The sequence below is a fragment of the Asterias amurensis genome, chromosome 3 (assembly GCF_032118995.1).
Source record: "Asterias amurensis chromosome 3, ASM3211899v1".
Lineage (NCBI taxonomy): Eukaryota > Metazoa > Echinodermata > Asteroidea > Forcipulatida > Asteriidae > Asterias > Asterias amurensis.
The window spans coordinates 28413901-28431232 of NC_092650.1; the positions used below are offsets into that span (position 1 = coordinate 28413901).

The 17332-nt window shown below is 38.4% G+C and overlaps 1 protein-coding gene across 3 annotated transcripts; it reads right to left on the reverse strand.

Annotated features, from left to right (window-relative positions):
• Positions 1-380: 380 nt before the first annotated feature.
• Positions 381-17155, reverse strand: LOC139935390 (GPI ethanolamine phosphate transferase 1-like). 3 transcript variants are annotated; one of them, XM_071929953.1, is made up of 18 exons: positions 16956-17155; positions 13213-13601; positions 12483-12604; positions 11926-12024; positions 11376-11482; positions 10720-10975; positions 10249-10365; positions 9032-9225; positions 8496-8630; positions 8263-8342; positions 7264-7527; positions 6295-6490; positions 5980-6071; positions 5271-5582; positions 4732-4822; positions 3883-4031; positions 2032-2107; positions 381-1126 (listed from the first exon to the last, which is right to left on the reverse strand). In XM_071929953.1, the coding sequence occupies exons 2-18, from the start codon at positions 13437-13439 to the stop codon at positions 833-835; spliced, it is 2811 nt and encodes a 936-aa protein (XP_071786054.1). In that variant the 5' UTR covers positions 13440-13601; positions 16956-17155; the 3' UTR covers positions 381-832. The 3 variants fall into 3 exon arrangements, with proteins under 3 accessions (XP_071786054.1, XP_071786053.1, XP_071786055.1); XM_071929952.1 differs by having other exon boundaries at positions 16920-17155; XM_071929954.1 differs by having other exon boundaries at positions 16896-17155.
• Positions 17156-17332: the final 177 nt, after the last annotated feature.

Below are 17332 nucleotides of genomic sequence, written 5' to 3' on the forward strand. Positions count from 1 at the left end.
AAACTAATCCATAATTTCCAGCTGATGATAATTCTGCATATTTGTTGTGAAAAATACAATATTTTGAACACCATCTGCTCTTCTGGCTGGTTTTAGTTTTCGAGGAATCTCATATACATATATTCTTCTTTTATACTTGAACTTTTTCGTGGTCATTTTGAAATAAGGTTATTCCTGAGAACCATTTCTTTTATTAGTGACATTTTAATCATTACTTTAATTTTTCACTGGATATGGGAGGAGCGGGTGAACACATTAAATGAAGTCGCTTTATCTAATTTAAAAAAAAAAAGTCACCAACGAAATTGTAGGAATACTTTTCAACACACACATACGAAGAAAGAAAAGGCAACACAGTATTTTGTATACAAAAAGGCCTTCTTTATTTAGTTCTATAAACAGTCTTAACAACTCAACAAACATAATCCATTTTTTCAGTTGGAAAGGGGATGGACAACAACTCTTGAGGGGCTTGGTAGGGGGAAGGGGGGGGGGGGCACAGATGATGAAGCATACTTTCTCCCATGTTGCATCCATTATGTACAAACCCTTCTAATACCATCTCCAATCATGAAGACATTTTTGAAGATGTGTTTGGATCACTGGGATGTACTCCTCAACTAGTTATGTCTCGCTTCCAGAAGAGGACACTTTAGTTTCATCTTGCCATCTTGTTTAATTCAACTATCCGTCACTTCTTACATGGCACCACAATCTGTTGGGTTCGGCTCATTTCATACATTAAATTGCAATTGGATGTCATTTAGGAATTGGGGTAAAAGTGCCAATGATTGATGACTTTTAATCAAAGAATCACCAAAATGGTAGCTTTCTAATTACTATGAGTCTTGTATAAGCCCCTGATACCAAAGGTTGTAGTGGTGAAAAGTCTAGCAAGTACCAACAGTAACATGACAAAGATAATCATGCACATGACAATCACATAATGGCTAATACTTGTCCCAATGTCCAACCAGGAACCAGAATCTTTGACTAGAAAGAAGAACTGTAACGCCAGAGCATCTGATAACAGCAACACCACCAAGAACAGACTGGTATTCGGTAGACGCTGTAGTAAATGAATGGCCTTAAAGGTACAGGTTACCAACAGAAATAGGATCACAATCTGAGGATTAACAAATGAGATTAAAGGTTTAAGAATGACAGTCCATAGATCAAAAAACATGTATTATAGGCAGTGGACACTATTGGTAATTACTCAAAATAATTATTAGCTTAAAACCTTACTTCAGAACGAGTAACGGGGAGCTGTTGATAGCATAAAACATTGTGAGAAATGGCTCTCTCAAGAGATTCAGAGAAGTTTTCTAAAAGGAAGAATTTGATTTTGAGACCTCAAAATGAGATTTTGAGGTCTCGAAATCAAGCATCTGAAAGCACACAACTTTGTGTGACAAGGAGTGTTTTTCTTTCATCGGTATCTCGCCACTTTGACAACCAATTGAGCTCAAATTTTCACAGGTTTGTTATGTTATGCATACATGTATGTTTGTTGAGATACACCAAGTGAGAAGACTGGTGTTTAACAATTACCAAAGGTGTCCAGTGTCTTAAAGGCAGTGGACACTATTGGTAATTGTCAAAGACTACCGGTAGTCTTCACAGTTGGTGTATCTCAACATATGCATAAAATAACAAACCTGTGAAAATTTGAGCTCAATCGGTCATCGAACTTGCGAGATAATAATGAAAGAAAAATAACCCTTGCAACACGAAGTTGTGTGCATTTAGATGGCTGATTTCGAGACCTCAAGTTCTAAACTTGTGGTCTCGAAATCAAATTCAGGGAAAATTACTTCTTTCTCGAAAACTATGGCACTTCAGAGGGAGCCGTTTCTCACAATGTTTTATACCATCAACCTCTCCCCATTACTCGTCACCAAGAAAGGTTTTATGCCAATAACTATTTTGAGTAATTACCAATAGTGTCCACTGCCTTTAAAGGAATTTGAAAATGGGCAATTTTGAATATTAAAACACTTTTCCAGTTTAGTGTTGAGGATAACTCACCTTCCATAACATTAATGAACCCATGATGAATGGATTGAAGACAGTTAAGAAGCAATAGACTGAAGCGGTATCAAAACTATAAATAAAGGAACAGTTGAAAATGAATCACACATTGAGTTTAATCAATAAAGCAAAGGTTTAACACTCAAAATTGACATGAAAGTCAATACGATGGAAGTAAGAAATAAAACTCTTTGTTGGCTCAGTACAGAAGAATATAACGCAAAATAAAAGGTCTAGGATGATTATTTCAGGAGTCACTAAATTAAAGTCAGGGAACCAAAGGGAAACATTACATTGATTGTGAACAACTTATAGACATAGTGCAATGATCATTTGGGAGTAAGACTGGAGAACGAGTAAATAAAATCACTGAAATATCAAACAGACATAAACAGAGATTATAATTGTCATGATAGTAACTGTCTGTGGCTGTACATGGAAGAACTCTAACCCAGTTATAGCACACACATCTCTGTGTTGCAGTCACTCTAAACCGTATGGATGTGAGTAAGTCCACATAGTGTTGTTGCAGTCACTCTAAACCGTATGGATGCGAGTTAGTCCACATAGTGTTGTTTCAGTCACTCTAAACCGTATGGATGTGAGTAAGTCCAAATAGTGTTGTTGCAGTCACTTTAAACCGTATGGATGTAAGTCCACATAGTGTTGTTGCAGTCACTCTAAACCGTATGGATGTGAGTAAGTCCACATAGTGTTGTTGCAGTCACTCTAAACCGTATGGATGTGAGTTAGTCCACATAGTGTTGTTGCAGTCACTCTAAACCGTATGGATGTGAGTAAGTCCACATAGTGTTGTTGCAGTCACTCTAAACCGTATGGATGCGAGTTAGTCCACATAGTGTTGTTTCAGTCACTCTAAACCGTATGGATGTAAGTCCACATAGTGTTGTTGCAGTCACTCTAAACCGTATGGATGAGTAAGTCCACATAGTGTTGTTGCAGTCACTCTAAACCGTATGGATGTGAGTAAGTCCACATAGTGTTGTTTCAGTCACTCTAAACCGTATGGATGCGAGTTAGTCCACATAGTGTTGTTTCAGTCACTCTAAACCGTATGGATGTGAGTAAGTCCACATAGTGTTGTTTCAGTCACTCTAAACCGTATGGATGTGAGTTAGTCCACATAGTGTTGTTGCAGTCACTCTAAACCGTATGGATGTGAGTAAGTCCACATAGTGTTGTTGCAGTCACTCTAAACCGTATGGATGTGAGTTAGTCCACATAGTGTTGTTGCAGTCACTCTAAACCGTATGGATGTGAGTAAGTCCACATAGTGTTGTTGCAGTCACTCTAAACCGTATGGATGAGTAAGTCCACATAGTGTTGTTGCAGTCACTCTAAACCGTATGGATGTAAGTCCACATAGTGTTGTTTCAAAACCCTGCCTTATGTGGACCTCATATCTTCTCAAGGCCACACATGTAATACTTACCTACTGACCGTCACATCACAAATGACAGCATCTTTAGTGACGCAACAGCCAGAGTGTACATGTATTTAGTAACTAGGTTAGGTTCATACTTCCATCCATGCAAATGACAGCATCTTTAGTGACGCAACAGCGAGAATCATGCTGACACAGCCCTTTTAGTATAAGATGTCTGGGAAATCTTTAAGAGGAAACCAGTTGGAGGGGCTGAGGGTGAGACCTTCTTACACTCTCTTATTAGATACCGACTAACCAGTGCACCCTCTACTTCTTATATATAACTCTATGGCTAATACAGCCCTTTTAGTATGAGACGACTGTGAAATCTTGAAAAAGAAACCAGTTAGAGGGGCTGATGGTGAGACCTTATTACACTCTCTTATTAGATACTGACTAACCTGTTGATACTAGCAATATTTCCTGTTCCAAAGAATGCTGTCAAGATGAAGAATATGAAGAAGTATGCACAGCGAAGATCATCCAGAACAAGACGTCGCTGAGGTCCGCTCTCAAGTGTCACTTCCTCACCAAATGATAAATCTATTAACTGGATCAAATTAGACCAGGTAAACACGTTATTTTAATAACAGAGAGGTGTTTGATAATAATCAAACAAAAACAGGAATCTCAATTAATTTGGCAAACAGTTGTTGTATGTATCAAGCGATTTGGTTTTGAGAAATAATGTTATTCTGTATCAAGTACGACCTTCAATACGTTTTGAATTTTGATTTCAACCATTCATGAATATCAACAATGTAACAAACATCACACAGTTTGCAGAAGATACACCAGTTTTACTCAATAGATCTAAATAGATTTTTCTGCATCGTTTAAATACATATACTGCTAAATTTATGAAATAAAAGATTGATTTTTGGGGTTGAACAAAGAATTGACTAGAGTGGGATTCGAACCAACGACCTCCTGATTAACGTGCCGGTGCTCTACCATCTGAGCTATCTAGCCCTATATTGGCAGTGTCCCTATTTTTCAATATCTTTGTTCCGGGGTGCCAGTCAGAAGCCATACAACCATTTCCTGCCATGTAGCCAGGGATCACACCCAAATTACGATACAACCTGGGAAGCGGCAGCCAGGGGAAAACCCAGTCAGTTTCCCTTGTGGTTTATATTGATAAATAAAATATTGTTAACACTTTAACTCCAACTTTTGTTTTGAGTGTTTCAATAACATCCTTTTGATTAGATTGAAATTGAGCGGTTATTAATCTTTGATAGTCTTACCTTAATCTTTGATGAGTGAGACAAACGATGTTCACATAGAAGCCAAAATAACATGAGATAACACAATGCTATACAAAACAACCCTTCATGTCTGAAATAACAAAGGTCAGGAAATACAACAAAAACAAAATCGAATGTTGTAGTTTCTAGAGAGGGTCTGTCTATTGGGAAATGACTTTTTCTGAAGTAACGTAGTTTATTAGAAAGATGTTATTTATTAAAATATTTGAATTCGAGAGTCTTTCTCAGGCATCTGTATGAAAGCACACAAATTTGTGCAACAAGGGTGATGACCAATTGAGCCCAGGCTCGTTACTTAATAAAATTATGTTGGGATACATCAAGTGAGAATACTGGTCTTTGACGATTACCAAACTTGTACAGTGCCTTAAACTCATGAGACTTTTTTGGAGAGGATCTAGACTTGTCTTCAGTACTAAATCTGTCTTTTTGGCAAGCTGCTGTAAGAACACTTTCACAGCCTGCTTTACTAGCACTGATGAGAATAGATCAAGAAATACATTAGAAATAAAGGATACGATGTACTAGTCAATAGAAATACTGCAACAAATGCCATTGCAGTGCTTAGTAAACGCGACATCACATCCAATGGCATCAACCCTGGTATAAGAAATGATGAAGCAAATATAATCCAACTCATACATTGGTTTATAAAAGGGAGCCCTCGCTTGTTAGCCAAGCTAGCCCAGGTGCTGTTCACAACATAGACTGCTATAACCAGGATGCAGAGTTGTAGAGTACTGATGCTTGTAGAATGTGATCTGTGATGTGAATGGATGTAGAATAAAGCTGCAATGCTACTTATGATGAAGAGGATTCCTGCAATAGTTCTGTATGGAGAGGGAAGTAGGGTTGTTATGAGTGGGAGTGAGTAGGGGTTTTCATGAGTGGCAGCGAGTACAGGATTAATTTGTCGAGAGATGACACACTGGTTGTAAAATTACACAGGAATTACAGAAAGATCTGGGCCCAAATTTATAGAGCTGCTTAGCACAAACATTTGCTTAGCATGAAACTTTTGCCTCGATAAAAACAGGATTACCAACCAAATTTCCACTTGATTTTCAGGATAAGCAAACAGCTGAAACCCAGTAACAAGCAATTTGCAGAATATGAAATTTTGGTTTGTAATCCTGTTTTCATCAAGAAAGAAATTTCATGCTAAGCAAACAGTTGTGCTTAGCAGCTCTATTAAATTCAGCCCTGGAATGGGAACAGCTTACTTACACTAAGTTAATATTAGCCTCTCTTCCAACCACTGGTAGTAATGGAAACACAGCTACAGATAGACAAGATGTTGTCCACCCAGCTAACAGACCCTGAATGCAATCCAATTGAAAAGAAACCATAAATGTCACAAAATGTTCTTTGCATATTATCTATCAGATGAAAGTTAGTTGCCAGTACAAATTAAAAATGCACTAACTACATGTGAAATGCGCATCTGGGATAAAGAATATTATTCAAGTTTTACCCACACTTGTATTTCAAGATTGTATTTCACAAAGTCAACTGAATGAGATGTATTCCTTATTTACTCACCCAATTTGATACTCTGAGCTCTGTAAAATAAGGCCATAAGGTGATTCCTACGAGACCTAATGATATCATTTCCCTCCAAAACATACTGAGAACAACTATCTCCATGGCAATGAAACCAAGGGAGATGTAGCCAATCAGCTTCAAGGATCCAACGGAGGAAATCATGTGACAAGCTGCACTGTAAAATACATCACACCTGTAGAAAGAAATGAGTGAGATTAAAATATACATTAATAATGCCTTATATTGAATTTGATTAACAGGAAAACTGAAATATATTGTTTGAAAATACAAATAAAGGAGTTTAGCGTTGGAATAGGGTTGAAATGGGAACTTCATCCCAATAACTTGGAGATACATTGTTACTGGTGCATTTAATAATTCAACATTATACAAACCCCAATCAATAGGATCAATTAAGTGTGTCTTTATCAACTGGTTATGTACCTGGGCTTTAAAAGGCTTTAAGCAATTAATGTACACAGATTTGTTTCAACAAACAATGTGAGAAAAGTTGAATATTTTTGTGCCATTTTTCAGTCAATATTATAAAATGACCTCTTCATGGGACTAGCAACAGTTATAGCCTTATGTTGTTCTGCCAGGCACCAGACCAACTGATACCCTTGCAACTTCTGTCTTTGATAAATCTCAAGGTATGCAGGGGTCGAAATTAAGTGTATTTCCATGGTAGTCAGCAGGGCTAGTGACCAATAATTTTTAGTAGCCCTGATTAGATTTTGGTAGCCCGAAAGACACATTATGTCTCGCGTCATGGCTCAAACTTTACAATACACCAATAACATAGTTCTTTATTGTTTGTGATGATGATTTTTGCATTATTTTTCCACTAGCCCGTCGGGCTATCAAACTGGAAAAATCAGTAGCCCGGCTGTAAATCTGGTAGTCCCGGGCTAGCGGGCTAGTGGCAATTTCGACCCCTGGTATGATAACGAATCTCATACTTACTGCTTGACAGTAATGAACCATAGAGGTACTGGCATTAAACAATACACATAGTACATCCATGGTGAAGACTGGATAACCAACAAGGCTACAATCATCAAACCAAGCAAGACAAATCCAATCTCAATCCATCGTTTGGAAACAAGGCTTGTATGAATGCGGTTGTTGGATGTTGTTTGTCTCTGTTGTAAGAGTGAAGTGTGGGAGATAAGAACCAATTGTAGAACATAGGCCATCCAACCAACATAGCCCATCATGATACTGGTTCTGATGGAAAAATACAAAGACAAACTAACATTAACACTATTAACAAATCCAGCACCATCCAGTGACTCAACACACAAACTGTTGGATCCTGATTACGGTGGTATGTCTGATCCCATAAGGGATTTACAAGGATCTTTGTTGTAGGAGTAAAGTGTGGGAGATAAGAACCAAGTGTAGAACATAAGCCATCCAACCAACATAGCCCATCATGATATTGGTTCTGACGGAGAAATACAAAGACAAACTAACATTAACACTATTAACAAAATCCAGCACCATCCAGTGACTCAACACACAAACTGTTGGATCCTGATTATGGTGGTATGTCTGATCCCATAAGGGATTTACTTGGATCTTTGTTGTAGGAGTAAAGTGTGGGAGATAAGAACCAAGTGTAGAACATATGCCATCCAACCAACATAGCCCATCATGATACTGGTTCTGATGGAAAAATACAAAGACAAACTAACATTAACCCTGCTAGCACTGGTCACTAGTAGTATCCTTCCCCACTCTAACAAAATCCAACACCATTTAGTGACTCAACACACAAACTGTTGGACCCCATACAATCATAGTCAGTTAAGAATGCACAGAATCAAATAAACCATCCAGTTGATTTTGAAGGGTTGGGAATGGTCCTGGTTAGTGGTATATTGATCTGCAAAACTTACAACACCAGTAAGAAAAATAAAAAGGGGCTGCAAAAATCAAATTTTTTAAATTTCAACTTACCCTAATAGAAATCTATCATAGCTGTGGTAGTAGTTAAGTCCATCTAAAGCTCTCTCAATCAAGTCATGAGTTGTTGAGATCTAGACAAACACAAATCAGAAAAAAGAATTGATCAAAAAAGTAAGTACAACATGCTAGAAAATTATTTAGTTTTGATTCTTATCAAAGGGATTGTTTATACAGCAAATATCTTTAGAATTCCCACCAAATCAATAGTAATAAGATCAACTTACAGCTTTATCAAACTGGCTGGTTGTTATCAAATTTCGTATAGTTCTCAAAAGATCAGCCTTCTTTGCTCCTGACAGATTTTGAAAAGGACTAAAGAAAACAGCTAATGTTGTCCGTTGCATGTGTTCCTCCTTAACCTGTGATAGAATAAATAGCAAGAATGAAATGAATGACGGTATCGCTGTTAAGAGTGGTTGCAATGATGGCACAGATGATCATGATGACTAAAGTTTGATTTGCGGGGCTATTCTCTGCACTTATTTGAATTATAACACCTTTGTTCCATTTGTTATGATATTTTTATCCGACACCAGTGTGTACTAACCACTTGGTGCTTTCCAGAGTCATGTGAACAAAATATACAGGCGTACTACTTGTGTGGGACTTGAACCCACAACCCACTATTTTACATTTTGCATTAGAGACAAATACGGATGGTTAAGTGGAAATAACAGAATAGGAAGTGGGAAAACTATTTATACAATAAAGTTTTGGATTACATGTTAAAAAGAAATATGATGTTTCTGTTTGAACTCACCTCATATTGAGCTAATATCTGCAAAGCATTACTCAATAAACTCTGTGCTTTGTGATGTTCAGTGTTGTCAAGGTAACCCAGGGGGAGCACACCCACAGAATTTAACGGGAAGGGGACACCTATCAATGACGCCATCAACGGGGCGATATCCGCTTGGTTCATGTCTTGACGTTGAAGATGAGACAACTTCCACACTACAAAAAACGTTAAAAGTCAATTGTTTTTAGAACATAATAAGTGTATTTGAATAATTAAGTCAAGTGTAAATATTTTTAAAAACAATATATTATTTTTAATTGCTTAGAGTCTCCACTCTAGTGTTACTTACAGTGAATAAACCCATCTAGGTATAAGTGGGTATTGCTGGGTTCTTTAACCCTGCTCCCCAGGCCGAGTTGGGTGTAATGGCCGGTTTATAGTCGGTCGCGCGATGGAAATCTCGTGAGCACCCCTAAGACTGAGGCCTAAAAACTGTGTCTTTTTAAGATCGCGCGTCAAGATTTCCATCGCACGACCATTGCGCAACCGACTATAAACCTGCCTTAAGGATCCCATGTGAAGAATACATTACAAATACTACAATCCAAAATCTATTGGTTGGTTGAATACTTACACTGAGTGAACCCATCTGGGTATAAGTGAGTATTGCTGGGTGCTGGGTTCTTTACCCCTGCGCCCCAGGCCAGAATGGGTATAAGGATCCCATGTGAAGAATACATTACAAATACTACAATCCAAAATCTATTGGTTGGTTGAATACTTACACTGAGTAAACCCATCTGGGTATAAGTGAGTATTGCTGGGTGCTGGGTTCTTTACCCCTGCGCCCCAGGCCAGAATGGGTATAAGGATCCCATGCGAAGAATACATTACAAATACTACAATCCAAAATCTATTGGTTGGTTGAATACTTACACTGAGTAAACCCGTCTGGGTATAAGTGAGTATTGCTGGGTGCTGGGTTCTTTACCCCTGCGCCCCAGGCCAGAATGGGTATAAGGATCCCATGTGAAGAATACATTACAAATACTACAATCCAAAATCTATTGGTTGGTTGAATACTTACACTGAGTAAACCCATCTGGGTATAAGTGAGTATTGCTGGGTGCTGGGTTCTTTACCCCTGCGCCCCAGGCCAGAATGGGTATAAGGATCCCATGCGAAGAATACATTACAAATACTACAATCCAAAATCTATTGGTTGGTTGAATACTTACACTGAGTAAACCCGTCTGGGTATAAGTGAGTATTGCTGGGTGCTGGGTTCTTTACCCCTGCGCCCCAGGCCAGAATGGGCGTAAGAGTTTCATGAGGATGACCAGCTCCATGGGAACCTAGAAACATGTCAGGAAACTTACTTTACTTTGACAAATCTCAAAAACATTTTGGCATGAAAAATAGCCACCTTGAAACTTTTGAAGAAAACACTATCCTTCAGAGTTGTTTATCATTATGAGAGTCTAACCCCAGTTCTTCGAAGACATCAACTGTCTCTTGTATCTCAGAATCCAGAATCCAGAATCCAGACAATCCACTGAGATACTTACCCCAGTTAGTCATACCATGATCTGCAGTTACAATATAGGCCGTCTTCCCATCATGCTGGAAGGCTTTTTTAAAGACATCAACTGTCTCTTGTATCCCAGAATCCAGAATCCAGAATCCAGACAATCCACTGAGATACTTACCCCAGTTAGTCATACCATGATCTGCAGTTACAATATAGGCCGTCTTCCCATCATGCTGGAAGGCTTCTTCAAAGACATCAACTGCTTCTTGTATCCCAGAATCCACAAGCCTGATGTTTGTCAAATACTCGTCTGAGAATGGTTTGTGGGCATGACCATTAGTATCGATGCCGAGTAGATGAAGAAAGAAAACAATCTGGTTGGATGATGTCATTTGACTGAGCGTTTTATTTTGTTTTATTTCTTGGGTAAATTTCTGAAATTAAACAAGTCAACAACAATTGTTAATCAACACTGGAATGCTACACATACATATCTTACAAGGTTAACCTTGATTATCTAGACCAGTGCATATGCTTACCACTTATCTATTGTTTTACATTGATTGGTAGCCAACGCATCATGTGTTGTACTATATTCTGTCATGTATACTGCCCCTAAACTGCTTATTGTACCATTAATCTGTAGCCAGCCTCTTTCTTTCTTCAGATAATTTCATGGTAAATGTGCCACCAGTGTGTCCGACCTGGTTCTTCCTATATGGGGATGTTGGAACGTGAAAGCAGGCTTTCTGCTTCTTCTCATCCATACACTCTTGCTTTGCTGAGATGTAGAACAAGGACCCATTTCCTAAGTACATGCCAAGTTGTTCTTACCTTCACATTGTCAAAGACCCAAGTATCTAGCCTGGATGCATCTTCATCAGCAAAATCCTCATAACCCGCTGGGTATGTATTAGTAATCACATGTTTACCTGAGGCACCTGTTGGCAATAACACAAGACCAAAATTAATATCAATGGATTTTAATGTTGTAAACGTTTGATTTTCATATCCAAATTACAAATTCGCATTGACACAGATGATCAAAGCATCCTTAAAGGTGTTCAGTAAGTCACATGACTAATCATTTTCACCAGTCTGTTAACCCCTTACACAACCTGGAACGCACCTTTGTACATTGCCATCTACTATTTCCACCATTTTGAACCTTGTGCAAGGGGTCAATAGTCAATTTCTATTAGATTGCTATTCTCCTGAAACAAAGGTGTAGCTGTAGGTTCTAAGCTATGTCAAGTTTCATTCTGAATCTAAAGTTACTTTCTTCTCAATGCATACGCACAAACTGCTGTGCACACCTTTAACCAGAATGGCTCATTGAAACATCACAGCAATCAGTTTAATCTATGACCAATTGCCTACTGACCTTTAGCAAACATAGGTAGAATATCTGGACTTCCCCATGACCATGTGTATCTACTCTCATTGAACACTGAGTCAAACTCTACTGGGTTCTCTTTCCATCCTGCAGAAACAAGCATTAAAAAAAATGGTCAACTAACTTCAGATATTTCAAAGTATCAGTTACAAAAAAAATTACAATTATCAAGACTAAATTAAATCACTCACCATAAAGTCATTGCTGTATCATCTATTACAGTCCAACCCTGATTTATCTGGCAAAATTGCATCTAGGAGCTATTTAACCAATTTGTTATCTTGAATACAAAATATAAACATTGAAAAAAGATTGATTGAACATAAATAGAGAAGTCTTCAACTCATTCCACATTTACTCTAGAAGCAAGAATAGTCTCAAGCACCATGTAGCAGGTAGTAATCTTTAATAACCAGTAGAAACACAAAACAAACACCATCATACCATATCATGTGGACAGTTTGTGATTAAATTTGTCCTTAATATGCAGTTTGATAAAACTCGGTTTGGAGCCTCATTCCCTTTGAAAGCATTAATCTTTTTACCTTTAGCAATAGCGCTAACATCTTCATAAAACCCAGCGATGAGTGCAACATGGCCAGGTCTGGATTCTGTTGGGACTCTTGTGTGAGATACGCCCCATGATCCTTGCTTCTCAATCATGCTCCTTTAAGGTCAAAATTAATAAACGCATTAGTTTAAAAGAACACTATTATATACTCGGTGCTTTCATGAATTCTTGTGGTTAAAAATCAACATACATAACTCAAAGCTCAGTAAGTTTGTGTCTTAAGTCAAATGAAACATTTTCTCGTCAGTGCTCTCAATAAGTTGTGGCCCTAAAGGGGAAATATTCATTATCCTTTTATTCTAACAAATTCTGGAAGAGGAGGACTGACAATAATTTAATTTAAGTCTTGTCCTTATTTTCCAGCCAATGAGTCTTGATAAGGAGCTTGCCAGACCTGGAAGCTGTGTGGTGGGCATTTTTCATAAACTCTGTAAATATACAGTCTCTATTGCCTGCTGTTGTATAGCTGACCACAACTCCTGGCTTCAATAACTTTGAACAGTAATTATGACTTGTTGGCATCATAGCCCTTGCTGAAGCCAACAATTGCCACTGACTTACTCTACCTAGCCTATGCCGTGTGATGTGGCTCTTGCATTGCAATGAATAATGACAAGTTTCTCTCATCTATTTATAAAGATGGGCTAAAGAGACACAAAATAAATGCAGCTCTCTGACCTCAGCTTGTATTCGTAATAATCTACCTGAGAAACGGCGCCCTCGTGTGACCCATCTCATCCAACTCATAAAGCTTGTCAGCCCTCAACCCATCAGCAACAAACAACACCAAGCGACGAGCCGGGGGCTCCAAGGGTGTCACATGAGGGGTCATTCCATGCACCAACGGGGATGTGAAGTAAATGTCAAAAATAGAGATGAAGAAAATAACGTGGACGAGAAGACCAATGATGATAAGCCAAATATGATCCATGGCTTGGTGAGAACCAGTGGAATGAGTACCAATGCAGTTTAAATCTTGGTTAATCAGCTCAGCTGCTCAGTCAAGTCGCATGATCCAGACAAAATCTTCAATTATCTGGAAATAGTGTAGAAGCTTGTAGGACTAGGAGTAGGACAAAATTTACAGATCCATCTGTAAAGGAAGCAAATATTTTATTAATATCAAATTTGATTAAATTGAAGCTCACGTTACCATCACAAAAGTTTTCTATGTAAAAATTGGCACTATGGAATGGCACCCACCCATGCACATGACAAGTTTCTCTCAAGTCATAGTCAAGAGCAACGAATTCGGCCATTGATTAATGCAGTTAATGAAAATGTTGTTCTTCACTGAGGTGGTAACGTAAACTTCCACAGTAACACCTGAAAAAATATATGGCTGTCCTGGTTGTACCCTTGTCTAGATGCTGAATAGGCTTTGACAAGTAGCTGAATAGATATGTAAACTTTGCAAATTACAAGACCCATTGAAATTTTAATTTAATGCGTTTTACCAATCTGCACTGACTAATACTTAAACAACTGTGAGGAACTGTAAATACTTACACTACTACAATAGATTAAGTTAAATTCTGATTGGTCAATCCATAGCAACCTATTGTGCGTACCATATCAAGTCCTGCTTTATAAGCTGCTCTAAGTCCGGGTGTTGTGCTAGCAAAAAATATGTCAAGTTTGTTTAAAATATATATATTCGGTAACACCTATCCCTAATGGAATATACGGTAAAATATAGCGTGTCTAACAGCAATTTGTAAAAGCCGGAACTGCCTCACTATCCTAGGTTTGTCCATTGAAACCAAAGGCAAAAAAAGCGCTGTTGCAATATTATCGTAGCCCTCTATTGAGCTACACCGCTGGGAGGATCAACACATGATCGAGAGTTGCTTCTTCACAACCATGTCAACACAACACTTTCGCTCAACTCAAAACACTGCTGTCATTAACTTGATTCTATCAAAAGTTAAAAGTAAGTCATTAAAAACAGTACCACCTAGTAGTAGTACTAAGCATGCTAAGTAAAGTAGCCTACTGTGACGTGAGACGGAGTTCACGTCTATTTTGTCTCACTTAATTATTGTGTATTTCTCCCTAAACAAGTAGAAACTTACCTTTTAGATGTAAAATTTAATTCATGTAAAAAACAAGTGATATAGATCCGTACAATTCTCATATATTACTTTAGTTCTATGCGACGAGATGATCGTTGTAAGGGCGCCGCCATTGTACAACTCAGTTCATAAATATTCATTAGGTCTAGGACACGTGATTCGTCATACCAAATAAGGGAGACGCTGTTAGGACTTTCTTTCCTTAAATTAAGCTTGTAAAAATGCAGAAAGGCCTGGTTTTATTCATAAATAAGTTCACAATCATTACTTGTCTTAGTCTCGATATATAAAACCTTACAACTTTCCTTTTTTTAAGGGTTTATTGCAAATGTTGTCTGCTTTTTCGTAGCGCGCGAATCCTATTTTGCGTGGCTGCCTTCAGCCAATCAAAAAGCGGTATGAAATTCGCGGCCTATATAAAGGGAAAGTTTTACAATGTATGTTCAGTTGATGTAATAGGAGCTGTCCTAAATTATCAGGAGAAAATTATCAGGTATGGGGACAGCGGCAGCAACTCACTCACTCACCCTTAAATACGGACTCCGCATTTGGAGTTACTCAACAACCGACTCCGCATTGCGAGTCGTAATATCAACTATGCATTGGGCCGAACGTTAATTTATATACAATGTATCAACTCCGCATCGAGTCATTAACTACTATGGGGTCGGGGGAGCCACAGTATGAATCCAGCCGGGGTTGAAGGTATAGCTTTGGCTAATACTCTTCAGTAATGACTCGGCATCAATATTGTCTTCTACTATGGGGTCGGCGGAGTCACAGGATAGTGGAAAGGCGGGGCTGATACTCGTCATAACTTGACCCGCATCAGTATTATTATAACTACCTGTTTTACGGCTCAGGGAGTCAAGGTTTAATTCCAGTCTAGGACTGAAGGTGGAGCTTGGAGCTACTACGCGTTTAACGGCTCAGGGAGTCAAGGTTTAATTCCAGTCTAGGACTAAAGGTGGAGCTTGGAGCTACTACGCGTTTAACGACTCAGGGAGTCAAGGTTTAATTCCAGTCAGGGACTGAAGGTGGAGCTTGGAGCTACTACGCGTTTAACGACTTAAGGAGTCAAGGTTTAATTCCAGTCAGGGACTGAAGGTGGAGCTTGGAGCTACTACGCGTTTAACGACTCAAGGTTTAATTCCAGTCAGGGACTGAAGGTGGAGCTTGGAGCTACATGTACTACGCGTTTAACGACTCAGGGAGTCAAGGTTTAATTCCAGTCTGGGGCTGAAGGTATATAGTTATTATAGGAACTATTAGTACTCGTCATTTACTGCGTAGTTTGAGTCAAACTAGATGGTTCGGCGGAGTTAATGGAAAGGGGATCGGCACTAGTCATCTATAACCAGTCCAAGAACTAGAAGAGAGTAATCCCAGCGAGGAGCTGATAATAATATGGGTGGAGTAACACGTCCTACACTTAGTGTGTGCCAGTGGTTTTTATTATAAATGATGTAAATAGAGAGACGTCTCACAGCAGTTTTCAGAGTTAATAAATTTGATGGTTTTATGAGTTAAATAAATAATTGTTGAAACTGTTAGACATGTGTCAATCCCAAGTTTTTTGAGTCCATTTCTTCACTTAATAATTGTAAGCTGCCTGGTTATATATTTTAGCCCAACGGACTTGGGGAAGTTAAATTTATTTGTATCACGGTGATAAGTGGTAGGAGATACTGTAAGTGTAGAGAGAGACAGCGCCCCCACCGACCGCCGCGTCACACTACCTAACCTAGCAAATACATGCCTAGTTTGTCAATGTTACTGAAAACCAAAAGAAAGTAAGGGGAAAAGGTCAATGTGGTTGGTCTACATCCTCTTGTAATTCTGTAACTAATCATGCTAATCATAAACCAAGAAGTCTGAGGTACAAGGAAGTGGAAATAAGAAAATAGTTTTTAGTAAGGATGAAAGTGCAGTGCCAGTGGCCAGTGTGATGTGAGTGAGACCATAGAGGAAGGCGACCTCTATGGTGAGACCATATGGAGACCGCGCCCATGGTCACGCCTCACGGTGAGACTTGGTCGAGCATGTCAAGTGTGATTTCGAGTTGAAACTTTCAATAAATTAATGTTGTATTTTGCCCTTTTTTGGGAAAAGTTTCCGTATGGCGCCACCACTTTTTCATTCGAAATAAAATAATATAGTATCTAATTTACCTGATTGATATATCCCTTTTTGTAAAAATGAGTGAAAAAGTGGTGGCGCCATACGGAAAGTTATCCCTTTTTTGTTTATCTTTATGATATGGCAGCTTGGTTCACACAAATAAATATTATTCTATTTAAATTATAGCCCACCTTGTTAAACATTAACTAACTCACAATGTTCTCATCATAGCGGAAGCTCGTTCAACCTACCTCCATGGTTCAACAGCCAGCCACAACAGACAGAAGCACTGTGTTGTTTTTTGTAAACTTCATCGTTGGCGATGTGTGTGTGTCTCTTTTCGTGTACGGCGTGCAAGAAACAAGCCAGATTTATTATACCGAATTCAGAATTTACACTTTGTCCATTTAAGAATGTAATTAATTTGTCATTTTTATCCCTTTTTATTACAAAATTTATTATCACATCGACAAGCAGGTACATCAATAAGCCTAAAACAAAAAAAGTCATTTTTACCCGTTCAAGATTCCTTTTTGATTCTAATTTGGGTCTATGAATAACCAAAGCGTAAACAAATTCTAAAAGATTTCCCGCGAAATAATACAAAAGGCTACTGAGGGCGCCCTAA

Coding starts and splice junctions, on each gene's coding strand:
- LOC139935390 (XM_071929953.1), bottom strand. CDS start 13,439: ATGGATCATATTTGGCTTATCATCATTGGTCTTCTCGTCCACGTTATT. Junction 6,491..7,263: donor TGGTTCATTACTGTCAAGCA/GTAAGTATGAGA, acceptor TTCTTTCTACAG/GTGTGATGTATTTTACAGTG. Junction 6,072..6,294: donor AGCTCAGAGTATCAAATTGG/GTGAGTAAATAA, acceptor GATTGCATTCAG/GGTCTGTTAGCTGGGTGGAC.